General features: G+C 30.4%; 1 protein-coding gene across 1 annotated transcript in view; it reads right to left on the bottom strand.

Annotated features, from left to right (window-relative positions):
- Positions 1–15,075, bottom strand: part of LOC119612689 — a 61,419-nt gene that overhangs the window by 9,582 nt on the left and 36,762 nt on the right. The window contains 5 exon segments of the mRNA XM_037968537.1: positions 4,692–5,091; positions 11,211–11,459; positions 11,991–12,274; positions 12,496–12,727; positions 12,729–13,957. Coding sequence (XP_037824465.1) covers positions 4,692–5,091; positions 11,211–11,459; positions 11,991–12,274; positions 12,496–12,727; positions 12,729–13,957 — 2,394 coding nt within the window.

A 15,075-nucleotide genomic window follows, 5' to 3' on the forward strand; every position in this document is an offset into this window, starting at 1 on the left:
ATAGACTAGGACTATAGACTAGACTCTAGACTGACTATAGACTAGACCTATAGACTAGGACTATAGACTAGACTATAGACTAGACTATAGACTGACTATAGACTAGACTATAGACTAGACTATAGACTAGACTATAGACTAGACTATAGACTAGACTTCTAGACTAGACTATAGACTAGACTATAGACTAGACTATAGACTAGACTATAGACTAGACTATAGACTAGACTATAGACTAGACTATAGACTAGACTATAGACTAGACTATAGACTAGACTAGACTATAGACTAGACTATAGACTAGACTATAGACTAGACTATAGACTAGATTATAGACTAGACTATAGACTAGACTATAGACTAGACTATAGACTAGACTATAGACTAGACTATAGACAAGACTATAGACTAGACTATAGACAAGACTATAGACTAGACTATAGACTAGACTATAGACTAGACTATAGACTAGACTATAGACTTGACTATAGACTAGACTATAGACTAGACTATAGACTAGACTATAGACTAGACTATAGACTAGACTATAGACTAGACTATAGACTAGACTATAGACTAGACTATAGACTAGACTATAGACTAGACTATAGACTAGACTATAGACTAGACTATAGACTAGACTATAGATTAGACTATAGACTAGACTATAGACTAGACTATAGACTAGACTATAGACTAGACTATAGACTAGACTATAGACTAGACTATAGACTAGACTATAGACTAGACTATAGACTAGACTATAGACTAGACTATAGACTAGAGTATAGACTAGAGTATAGACTAGACTATAGACTAGACTATAGACTAGACTATAGACTAGACTATAGACTAGACTATAGACTAGACTATAGACTAGACTATAGACTAGACTATAGACTAGACTATAGACTAGACTATAGACTAGACTATAGACTAGACTATAGACTAGACTATAGACTAGACTATAGACTAGACTATAGACTAGACTATAGACTAGACTATAGACTAGACTATAGACTAGACTATAGACTAGACTATAGACTAGACTATAGACTAGACTATAGACTAGACTATAGACTAGACTATAGACTAGACTATAGACTAGACTATAGACTAGACTATAGACTAGACTATAGACTAGACTATAGACTAGACTATAGACTAGACTATAGACTAGACTATAGACTAGACTATAGACTAGACTATAGACTAGACTATAGACTAGATTATAGATAGATAGACTATAGACTAGACTAGACTAGACTAGACTAGACTAGACTAGACTAGACTAGACTATAGACTAGACTAGACTAAAGACTAGACTATAGACTAGACTAGACTATAGACTAGACTAGACTATAGACTAGACTATAGACTATACTATAGACTAGACTATAGACTAGACTATAGACTAGACTATAGACTAGACTATAGACTAGACTATAGACTAGACTATAGACTAGACTATAGACTAGACTATAGACTAGACTATAGACTAGACTATAGACTAGACTATAGACTAGACTAGACTATAGACTAGACTATAGACTAGACTATAGACTAGACTAGACTAGACTATAGACTAGACTATAGACTAGACTATAGACTATAGACTATACTAGACTAGACTATAGACTAGACTATGGATTAGACTATAGACTAGACTATGGACTAGACTATAGACTAGACTATAGACTAGACTATAGACTTGACTATAGACTAGACTATAGACTAGACTATAGACTAGACTATAGACTAGACTATAGACTAGACTATAGACTAGACTATAGACTAGACTATAGACTAGACTATAGACTAGACTATAGACTAGACTATAGACTAGACTATAGACTAGACTATAGACTAGACTATAGACTAGACTATAGACTAGACTATAGACTAGACTATAGACTAGACTATAGACTAGACTATAGACTAAGACTAGACTATAGACTAGACTATAGACTAGACTATAGACTAGACTATAGACTAGACTATAGACTAGACTATAGACTAGACTATAGACTAGACTATAGACTAGACTATAGACTAGACTATAGAATAGACTATAGACTAGACTATAGACTAGACTATAGACTAGACTATAGACTAGACTATAGACTAGACTATAGACTAGACTATAGACTAGACTATAGACTAGACTATAGACTAGACTATAGACTAGACTATAGACTAGACTATAGACTAGACTATAGACTAGACTATAGACTAGACTATAGACTAGACTATAGACTAGACTATAGACTAGACTATAGACTAGACTATAGACTAGACTATAGACTAGACTATAGACTAGATTATAGACTAGACTATAGACTAGACTATAGACTAGACTATAGACTAGACTATAGACTAGACTATAGACAAGACTATAGACTAGACTATAGACTAGACTATAGACTAGACTATAGACTAGACTATAGACTAGACTATAGACTAGACTATAGACTAGACTATAGACTAGACTATAGACTTGACTATAGACTAGACTATAGACTAGACTATATACTAGACTATAGACTAGACTATAGACTAGACTATAGACTAGACTATAGACTAGACTATAGACTAGACTATAGACTAGACTATAGACTAGACTATAGACTAGACTATAGACTAGACTATAGACTAGACTATAGACTAGACTATAGACTAGACTATAGACTAGACTATAGACTAGACTATAGACTAGACTATAGACTAGAGTATAGACTAGAGTATAGACTAGACTATAGACTAGACTATAGACTAGACTATAGACTAGACTATAGACTAGACTATAGACTAGAGTATAGACTAGAGTATAGACTAGAGTATAGACTAGACTATAGACTAGACTATAGACTAGACTATAGACTAGAGTATAGACTAGACTATAGACTAGACTATAGACTAGACTATAGACTAGACTATAGACTAGACTATAGACTAGAGTATAGACTAGACTATAGACTAGACTATAGACTAGACTATAGACTAGACTATAGACTAGACTATAGACTAGACTATAGACTAGATTATAGACTAGACTAGACTATAGACTAGACTAGACTAGACTAGACTAGACTAGACTAGACTAGACTAGACTATAGACTAGACTAGACTATAGACTAGACTATAGACTAGACTATACTATAGACTATAGACTAGACTATAGACTAGACTATAGACTAGACTATAGACTAGACTATAGACTAGACTATAGACTAGACTATAGACTAGACTATAGACTAGACTATAGACTAGACTATAGACTAGACTATAGACTAGACTATAGACTAGACTATAGACTAGACTATAGACTAGACTATAGACTAGACTATAGACTAGACTATAGACTAGACTATAGACTAGACTATAGACTAGACTATAGACTAGACTATAGACTAGACTATAGACTAGACTATAGACTATATAGACTAGACTATAGACTAGACTATAGACTAGACTATAGACTAGACTATAGACTAGACTATAGACTAGACTATAGACTAGACTATAGACTAGACTATAGACTAGACTATAGACTAGACTATAGACTAGACTAGACTATAGACTAGACTATAGACTAGACTATAGACTAGACTAGACTATAGACTAGACTATAGACTAGACTAGACTATAGACTAGACTATAGACTAGACTATAGACTAGACTATAGACTACACTATAGACTAGACTATAGACTAGACTATAGACTAGACTATAGACTAGACTATAGACTAGACTATAGACTAGACTATAGACTAGACTATAGACTAGACTATAGACTAGACTATAGACTAGACTAGACTACTAGACTAGACTAGACTATAGACTAGACTATAGACTAGACTATAGACTAGACTATAGACTAGACTATAGACTAGACCAAAGACTAGACCAAAGACTAGACTATAGACTAGACCAAAGACTAGACTATGTCATATAAAGTAGTTTAAAAATAAATAAATTTTGTTCAATTAACACCACGTTTGTACACAACCCGCTCAGCACAGTCTTTGTGAACAAGTAGCAAATAGGGAAAAAATCGTAGTAGTGAAATGTGCTAAATTTGCATATAACATTCATGTGCAAAATGTGCATCCGTTTTAAAGTATTTATCCACTGTACGAGTTCATACATATTTTACATTTACGTACGCAGCACGTACGTTTAAAAAGAATTTCTTAGTTTTTTTCTCTCTTTTATTTTTTGCAAATATTGCTGTAATTTCTCATGTTGCTACTTTTATTTTATGCTATTCATAGTACTCCACCACTAACGGGTATTCCCCTTCTGATATTTAGTAACAATAAAAAAAACAAAAAGCTTAAGCAAACGCAGTGATACCGTAACTTATTTTAAAAATGAGTTGAAATAAAATTGCTAAAACTAAAATCTTAGATAATTTAAAAATGTTTCAATAAAACCTTTAGGCGATAACCGAAGAAATCTTAAAATTACATTACATTTGGAAATAAAGTTAAAGTTTTACCTTACCACTTCTTTAACAGTTTCAGCAACACTGCTGATTTACTAAATAATACTTCATTATGGATTATTGCTCTAAACTTTAAGTTTAACTAACCATATATAAATTTTTAAGCGCAATTTATATTTCCATCATTTAAGCGCCAAATGAGAAAACTACAACCAACTAAATAAAGTGGAAAATAAAAACTTACCTCAATCATTTGCATAAGAACATCAAATATTAGTTGTGAACTACTTTTATAATCGACACCAGATTGTTTTGTAAAATATTGATAATTTCTATACGCTGTATTTGCAGCAACGCCACACAAATGTTTCGTTGCCGTTGAAGTTTTTGATGTTGAACTTTCCTCACCGCCACCACCAGCCAATGACAATGAATCGCTTTCATCAATGGACGAGTTTTGCGAAGAGGACGAGGGCGATGATGAATTTTCCATTTGTTGCCAAATGAAATTCAAATCAAATTGATTTGCTGCAAAATATTGAGTACCAATTACTGAATCAGAGACAAGATTGCGTTCCAAATTGCTGTGATAGAAGACATTTGATGGTGAAATAATAAGTTGAATTTCATGAAGTTTTTTGAGGCTATAAAAGAAAAGAGGAGAAGAATAAAAAACAAAAAATAAATTAGTTGTAAAATTGTTAAATGAAATTTCAATTTTTGTAATAGGTTTTGTATTTATTAATAGAAGTTAGAATTTAGAAATACTATTAAGTTTTGAGGAAATTATTTATGTGCGTAATAAAGTACTAGGTCAAATAGGGAAAAAGAGTCTAGAAGAAGTCTTCCCCTTTCGTTGCTTTTCTGACTTCCCCAGTCTGTAGCCCAAGCGTTAAAATCGCCGCTGATCGTTGGTGAACGCGTACATCTCTCACTAGGTTGTCTATAAGTTTCGAAGTTTTGTAACATCATACTTGGCGGTGCATAACAACTGTATATATAGATTCCACGGAGTTTAGCTCTTGCGATGCCTTGGTGCAACTGCTTCATTCCCTCTTCAATAGCTTCACACACTTTCGGCAATGCTTAGATCTGTCACATTTCGATTTGCCGAACCTCGAAATGTGGCCACATTCAGGTATTTGAAGCATTTAATTACCGATTTTGTTTCTTTATGTCGACACATTCAATTTTTATCTTTCTAATTTCTAGAGCTTTTCGAGCATACTCATCAAGTGCTGTTAGATTAGGGTTCGGCACAAATCTCCTCTTTTGATGTAATGTCATCCAAATCTATGCATTCTATGACAACCTCTTCCTTTAGTGTTTTGACTTCTGCACTCCCATTTAATGATGTAAGAGTTTCTCTGATGTATATTTCTCCTCGTCGTTTCTACCGAACTATCTGCCTACCTATATATCTATCTATCTATCTATCTATCTATCTATCTATCTATCTATCTATCTATCTATCTATCTATCTATCTATCTATCTATCTATCTATCTATCTATCTATCTATCTATCTATCTACATATCTACATATCTACATATCTACATATCTACATATCTATTTATCTATCTATCTATCTATCTATCTATCTATCTATCTATCTATCTATCTATCTATCTATCTATCTATCTATCTATCTATCTATCTATCTATCTATCTATCTATCTATCTATCTATCTATCTATCTATCTATCTATCTATCTATCTATCTATCTATCTATCTATCTATCTATCTATCTATCTATCTATCTATCTATCTATATATCTATCTATCTATCTATCTATCTATCTATCTATCTATCTATCTATCTATCTATCTATCTATCTATCTATCTATCTATCTATCTATCTATCTATCTATCTATCTATATATCTATCTATCTATCTATCTATCTATCTATCTATCTATCTATTTATCTATCTATCTATCTATCTAATTATCTATCTATCTATTTATCTATCTATCTTTGTCTTCCAATTCAATTTTTAATAAAATATATTCATAATTATTTTCTAATTGCAAATATTTGTTATACAATAATTAATTTATATAAATATTACAAACTTCAAGTGCTCTACCATGCAAACATTATTCATTTTAAATGCTTTTCAAATATTTTCTCTTATTTTCTTTACATTTTGTTAATAAAACAAGTTGTTTTTAAACAATATTTAAAGCACATACTAACGATTTAAATGAATATGAAAATGTATGTATATTAGTAATTCTCAAAATAATTAAAAAAATATTTAAAATAAAAGAACCATACACTTTAAACAAAAATTACAAAACTCAAGTACTTCATTACAAACGAGAAAGAAACAATTAAATTATGAAAATATAAAATTTTGTTTTTGTCTACAAAAAAAAAGTCAAGTGTGGTTCTTTGTAGTAACTTCAAGTGAATCGAATAAAAATGGACAAAGTTTAGAGTCTTAGTCGTTAAGTGAACAACTGGCGAGGCTATTTCGGAACAACTATATCCATTTTGATTCAGAACACTTTATCCTTTTAACTATTACTCTTCTGCAATTGGATCCTATTGTGGCAAAAGTCAATTAGAAGGATATTGCAAATTCATCGTAAATATATGTATTATCCGAGATAATATAGAAAATTATTGAAAAATATATTTTTGCCAAACGTACTATGTACATCTAATAAATTTATGCAAATTTTGTATTGGTTTAATTTATTTAAACAGTTTTATACGAATAATTAAAAAATAAAATTTATATTTGTACTGAAACTTTTTATATGAGTGTAAATTTAAGTGTGAATGTACATTTGTAGTTGTAGCTGTGTTTTGCAGACGAGTTAAAAGTAACAAAGTATCTGGCTACAGAAAAGTGTTAAAGCATATGTTGTTAACAAATTGTTGCTGCTGCTTGTTATTATGATTATTATTATATTTGTATGTTTTAAATAATTTATTTTTTTTTTTAATAGTGTTTTCAAAAATATTTGTGTGTAATTCTTAACATATCACAAAATATTTAATGAATGTATGTAGTTGAACACATATATGTACAGAGAAAACACTCTAAAATTAAAAAGGCAATAATGAAAAAAAAGTTGTAAAAACCACAAGTATTTTACATGTTTTATTGTATTTTTTTAATATTGTACACAACAGCATCCAATGGCCACTTAAATGTTTTTTTTTTTTTTATTTTTTAAAAGTTAAACATGGTGAGACAGATAAACACGCTCACATACATTCATATGAATTACATGCACATACATATGTGTGTAGATACATAACACACATATACGTTATCTAGAGATATATGTACAATAAAGTTGGTCAAAACATAATCAAACAAAAAAAAAAGGAATAAATAATATACTATAGTAAATTTTTTGTTAAATATAAAATAAAAATTTTTTAATTGTTTTGATGTTGTTTTTGTGGTAAAATATTATGTTGTTGTTTTGTGTAATTGTATGAGTTGCTATTCAATTGTTGTAGTCCCATAAAGTATAGTGACTACATTTTTAAATGTTTTAATAAATTCTACATTTATAGAAAATGTTTAGAAAAAAAACTAGTTTGTTCTGTCTGTCGTTTTGAAATTTTTTAATAAATTCTCCTTTTTCAATTAGTATTTACAATAAATTATTCCTATATAGAAAAATTTCGAAAATTTTTCTTAATAGAGAATTTTCAAAAATTCTCATAAAGTACTCTTATTATTGACAATTTTTGAAGTGTTGGCTTTTATAGAGAAATTATAAAAATTTAGTTTTTTAGCGAAATTTTAAAATCACTTCTTTTAGAGAAGAATTCCAAAAATTTCTCTATAAAAAAATATTGAAACAATTCTTTCTTTATACAAAATTTTCGACAAAATATTTGTTTTATTTAGAATAAATTCAAAAATTTTGTTCTTTAATTTTTAAAGCTTAAAGATCATCATATTATTTTCTTTAATTGAAAACTCTTGTCCTATTTAACACCACTACGCGTATACGCAATATGTTTAAAAGAGATTGTTATTTTTATAAAGTATACGCCACATAATATTGATTAACTTTTGAATAGAGAAAAGAAAAACAAAATCTAAAATGCTTTTTTGCAATAACTTTAAAATGTATTGAAACATACTAATACATGTAGTTTACAAACATGATTACAACAATATACGAATGTAGTTTTTTTCTTTTAATTTAAAAATAGTTTGTTAAAAGTAAAAAATCCTTCATCAAACCAATTTCATTGGCATTCCTAGCCTGTTTTAACATACACTTACATACATACATATATATGTACATTTCCTACAATATTGAAATACAATTTGTGTGTATATATATTAGGGTGATCGACTCGATTTTTCAACCGGTTTTAAAACCGGTTTTTTGTGCTTTACCAGTGTCGTTTTTTTCTTAATGTTGATTTTTCGAATATCGAATAACCCGGTTTTTTCACTTTTTAAAAACCGGTTTCGAATACTTTTATTTGCTTTGTATTCAAAGATTATTTAAATGAAATTTTTAAGTAAATAATAATACAGCCCGCCTAAATTTTAAAAATATTCGAGTCGAGGAGCTAGCGTATATTTTTCTAAAGCTCCTTTGGTTAAACTTTTTTGATTTTCCTAATTAATTAAAAAAAATTTATTTGTAAAATTGATAACTATTTGATAAAATTTTTATCAATCTTAAGATTATATTCCAATTACAATAATTAATTTACGGCTGAAATTTTATGGAAGTGTTGGAATGCCTACGCAAATTTCCTAAACAGGGCTTTTAAAATAAGCTAGGATTACATAGTACCTTATGTTTAACAGAAGTGTCCCACTTTTTTCCTAATTTTTTTATATTAATGAAATAATGTAAATCAGACGACTAGATCTAAAGTTATACTCTTTTAAACTGTTAAAAATCATTTCGGGCCATGTTTTATTAATCAAATTTAAACATAAACATTAAGTTTTTCAAATTAAAATATGTTTTTTATTTATAATGAAAAACCGGTTAACCGGTTTTTTCTGAATTTGAAAAATATCAACCGGTTTTTTTTAAATGTCAACTATTCGAACTATTCGAAAACCGGTTTTTGGAAAATGTCGAATAATCGATCACCCTAATATATATGTATGTACATATTTAGCTGTAAGTGCGAAAACATTTAAACACAGTAGTAGTATGCGAGTACAAATACATATACTTTTAAAAGCCCCTTAAGTGCTATAATGTTGTCTAACTTGTAACATTAAAGATTACACAATCATACACACACAAATATTCTATGTATTTGTTGCATTCACACTGACACATACACACAGTATGCGGCTCATGTACTTTGTCTAATATTTTGTTCTAGTAAAACTCTTTTACTTTCAATTTTTCATTTTTTTTTTCATTGCAGTTGTATTTCATGTGGTTCTTCCTCTTTTTAAACTAAATACTATTATTACACTGTTTTCAATGTACAAAAATGCTATATTTATTTAAAATCATTCAGGGGCAATGTGAATCTTCAATTCTAGTTCTAGCTCAGTTCTAATTTCGCTCTAGCTCAGTTCTAGTTCAGTTCTAGTTCAGTTCTAGTTCAGTTCTAGTTCAGTTCTAGTTCAGTTCTAGTTCAGTTCTAGTTCAGTTCTAGTTCAGTTCTAGTTCAGTTCTAGTTCAGTTCTAGTTCAGTTCTAGTTCAGTTCTAGTTCAGTTCTAGTTCAGTTCTAGTTCAGTTCTAGTTCAGTTCTAGTTCAGTTCTAGTTCAGTTCTAGTTCAGTTCTAGTTCAGTTCTAGTTCAGTTCTAGTTCAGTTCTAGTTCAGTTCTAGTTCAGTTCTAGTTCAGTTCTAGTTCAGTTCTAGTTCAGTTCTAGTTCAGTTCTAGTTCAGTTCTAGTTCAGTTCTAGTTCAGTTCTACGTTCAAGTTCTAGTTCAGTTCCTAGTTCAGTTCTAGTTCAGTTCTAGTTCAGTCTCAGTCTTCTAGTTCAGTTCCTAGTTCAGTTCTAGTTTCATCTAGTTCAGTTCTAGTTCAGTTCTAGTTCAGTTCTAGTTCAGTTCTAGTTCAGTTCTAGTTCAGTTCTAGTTCAGTTCTAGTTCAGTTCTAGTTCAGTTCTAGTTCAGTTCTATGTTCAGTTCTAGTTTCAGTTCTAGTTCAGTTCTAGTTCAGTTCTAGTTCAGTTCTAGTCAGTTCTAGTTCAGTTCTAGTTCAGTTCTAGTTCTAGTTCTAGTTCAGTTCTGTTCAGTTCTAGTTCAGTTCTATCGTTCTAGTTCAGTTCTAGTTTCAGTTCTAGTTCAGTTCTAGTTCAGTTCTAGTTCAGTTCTAGTTCAGTTCTAGTTCAGTTCTAGTTCAGTTCTAGTTCAGTTCTATTTCAGTTCTAGTTCAGTTCTAGTTCAGTTCTAGTTCAGTTCTAGTTTCAGTTCTAGTTAGTTCTAGTTCAGTTCTAGTTCAGTTCTAGTTCAGTTCTAGTTCAGTTCTAGTTCAGTTTTAGTTCAGTTTAGTTCAGTTCTAGTTCAGTTCTAGTTTTTTTGCATTAATTTCTTTATCTTATAATTATCACATTTCATAATAAAAATAATAATTCAAACCAATCTTTTAGAAATGGTTTAAATCAACTTCATACATTCATACCTATACTTACTACACAATGAAAAAAACAATTGTATGGAATATTTAGTACATCATGACAGAACACTAGTAGTACATACGAACTACAGAAGTTGTAGAAACCGTATCGTACTGCTACTTTTATATATACTGTATTGTAATATGTTGTACATCTTCTTTACACTTACCTTATGCTATCACAATTAATACGATTCCAACGAGTTGTATGATGATACAGTGAAAGTTTATTGCCCACAATTGGAAAAGTTTTGTACGTAATTAAAAGTTCCATAATAGCTTCCAAACAAATACTACGTATTTGATATTGTTCTTGCTGGTCCACCATATTTTCGTCATAAACTTTATTGATTAGAAGTAAAAATGTCATAAAATATTCCTCAAATTGTTGACGTGTTGTAAAACCAAAAATTGACAATCTATAAATAAACAAAACAACAATAAGAACAGTAATAATAATAAAGATATGAAAAGACCAGTAGCAGACATTTAAAAGATGAAGAACAAAATGAAATATTACACGAAAAGATAAATAGATAAATAAAAAAGTAATAAGAACTAAAGATTTATATGTTTTTTTTTTTAGTTTTTTTATGAGGCCAAACAGAAATTGGTAGAAAATTTTAAGATTTTTCTTTATGTTTAACAAAGACTTAACGACATATTGACAAATAAAATTTTACAACTAAAAGAAAACGAGTGGAAAGAAATGTAAACCACTTAAGGCTATTTATCGATTCAATAGAAATTTAAAAAGTAGACATATTTTTCTAATCTTTTAATACAAAATACTTGTGTCTACTCTATTAAATAGATTAAACTTTTGTACTAGTAATTGAGACTTAAACTTGAATGGAAATTTAAACAATTCAAAATGATTTTGTGTCTTTATAAAGCAGTTCTTGTTAAATTTTTAATTTGAAACGAATGGAGAGAAAAAAAAAGAATACCTTTTAACAAAACTTTTCAAAATATCGACATCACTAAGGCTTTCGATGGGTATAATTGGCAACATCGAATTGCTGTTGGTAGTTGCTGCTGTTGATGTAGATGTGGATGCTCCAGCTGATGTGCCTGATTGACTTTTATGTGAAGGAGATGTTGTTGGTGATGTAGTTGTGCTCTGACAGGCCAATAAACGTTGTTGCTGTTGTATAATTTCATATGGTGTTACAGCCAAAGCATAGAACAGATTAAATCTTAAAGATGAAATTGAAATTGATAACAAAGTATTCTGCAAAATTATAAAAGATGAAGAAGAAAATTTTAATTTTAAGCGACATCATTAAAGGCTCAAATTACTTTGTAACAGACAAAAGACTTAATTCTTTCACCCAAAAAGATTGTGTAATTAAAACAATATTAAAATAAATTAAAGAATAAATACTTTCACAAAACTGTTTGTTTACAAAGATAATGGAGAGTAGAAGAGAAAGAAATTAATATTAAACTTACCAATGATATAAAATCAAACTGGTTATTTATGCCTTTGAGGTCTAAAACATCAATGTTTGATAAAGCAAAAGCAGACAAGCTGGATGATGTTATGCCACCATTGTATTCACCACCACCAAAACAAATGCCTTTATCGTTGTTGCCAATTTTAGATTCAATTAATTTTCCAAGAAATATAACTTTTGGATTGTATTCTGCCGTTAGCCAAGCTTCATTTGGAAACTTTTTCTTCATTTAGATGCTCTCCATGTTCATGTTCGTGGTCTTGTTGTTGTTGTTGCTGTTTATTTGAACATTTCGCTGAAGACCTCAAAGCATTTTTATATTTCCTATAGAATATAGTATTTTCCAATAACAAAGAGCCCGACAAAACAACAACATCAAGGAGTAAACAAATAATTTTATTTAGTTCACACTTTGTCAGTGGCAAACATGAATCAATTGAATCCGTAACAGTTGTGCTGTTAGTGGTGGTGCCACTAACCAACCCACCACCCACACTTGATGTTGCTGGCATGCTTTTACCCAATGTTTGCTGCTGATTTTGTTGTTGTTGGTTGAGTGCATACCAAATGAATTTTTGATGTAGCAATATATCAATGCATTGTAGAGACACGGTTATACAATTCCTTTCTTCATGGGTTAGTGACACTAGCGAAGGCCTATTAAGTATGCCTTTAATACATTGACAACAGCAGCCCATGAATCGCACTAGTGTTATTACATGTTCCGGTCGCAACAAGTGTTCACTTAAGAATTTATCAATGAATTTCGATTCGATGTAAATTAGTGCTGTCACCTCAATTTGTTTAATGTTTTCCATTAATGCGATTACAGCTTCACACAAATGTATGGTGGTATTGATGGTGTCATCCTTGCTCGTAATGGGTAAAAGAATGCCATCATTATTTGTAGCACCAATAACATTAGGAATACCAATGCCAATACCGATACCGACATTGACACCACTACCAATACCACTGTCAACATCACCAATGATGGTATTATTTCTATCAACAACAACATGGCTAAAATTACTACTAGTACTACTATTGCTGCTACTGCTGCCTTTAACAACTGTTGCTTGTTGTTTATTATTGTCTGTACTATTATTATTGTTGTTAGTTTGTTGCTGTTTACCACCGCCACCACCTACAGTTTGAAACGCCTGCTCCTGTCGTCGCATCATTTCCACAATACGTGTCATAAGCTGTGTTAGTGCAACACGCGCTAATGGATTCGGTTGCATGTAGTGTATATGTGGATTATATTGTATACAATTGTTGCGAAATGTTTGCAACATTGCCTGTAGTGAGCTGGCAATTGAATGCCTTAATATACGCGTTGCATCAAAACTGCCATTATTGAATATCTTTTGTAGCTTATTTTCCGATTGTATCTCTAGAAGGATTTTCACTATTTGCTGTGGATCATAGTTGTTTTGTGCTGAGAATTTAATTAACTGTAATGGGAGGAGTAACAAAAACTAAATGAAATAAAATAAAAATGAGTAAAAATAATAGTCGGTCATATTTGACTATATGATACCCTATAATGATAATTTTCGGATATTGTTGAAATACTATAGTATAGTATAGAGTAGACTATAGTCTGAACTTTAGAGTAGACTATAGTCTGAACTTTAGAGTAGACTATAATCTGGATTATAAAGCAGACTATATTATGGACTATAGAAAAGAATATAGTCTGGATTGTAAAGTAGTCTATAGTCTAGACTATAGAGTAAACTATAGTCTGGACTATAGAGTAAAGTATAGTATGGACTATAGAGTAAAGTATAGTATGGACTATAGAGTAAACTATAGTCTGGACTATAGAGTAAAGTATAGTAAACTATAGTCTGGACTATAGAGTGGACTATAATTTGAACTATAGTCTGAACTAAAGAGTAGACTATAACCTGAACAATAGAGTAAAGTATAGTTTGGATTATAAAGTAGACTATAGTTTGAACTAAGTATGTGTATAGAAGTCTATAGTATGGACTATAGAGAAGTATATAGTCTGGACTATAGATTAGACTGTAGTCTGGACTATAAAGTAGACTATAGCCTGGACTGTAGAGTAAACTATAGTCTAGTCTATAGAGTAGACTATAATCTGAAATATAAAGTAGACTCTAGCCTGCACTATAGAGTAGACTATAGTCTGGACTATAGAATATACTATAGTAGTTAAATCCGGACTATTGAGTAGACTCTAGTCTGATTATAGAGTAGACTCTAGTCTGGTCTATAGAGTAGAATATAGACTGGATTATAGAGTGGACTATAGAGTAGACTGTTGTCTGGACCATAGAGTAGACTATAGTCTGGACTATAGCGTGGAAATATAGAGTAGCCTGCAGACTGTAATGTATGAAAATCACACTCACAATTTCTTTGTTTTATCAAATTGAAAGTCTGTGTAGCAAATACATAAGGTACATAGTCACTCACTAGAGAAACAAATACTATATCCCATATTTATTTGTTTAGTTTCAATTCAGTTTTATTTGCTTTTGTATTTGTTTTATTAGAATTATTGTTTGAAATGAATTTACTTTTGTAGTACGTGTTG

This window comes from Lucilia sericata, unplaced genomic scaffold, assembly GCF_015586225.1.
Source record: "Lucilia sericata isolate MDLA Ls3-8-SP2 unplaced genomic scaffold, ASM1558622v1 Contig001802F_arrow, whole genome shotgun sequence".
Classification (NCBI taxonomy): domain Eukaryota; kingdom Metazoa; phylum Arthropoda; class Insecta; order Diptera; family Calliphoridae; genus Lucilia; species Lucilia sericata.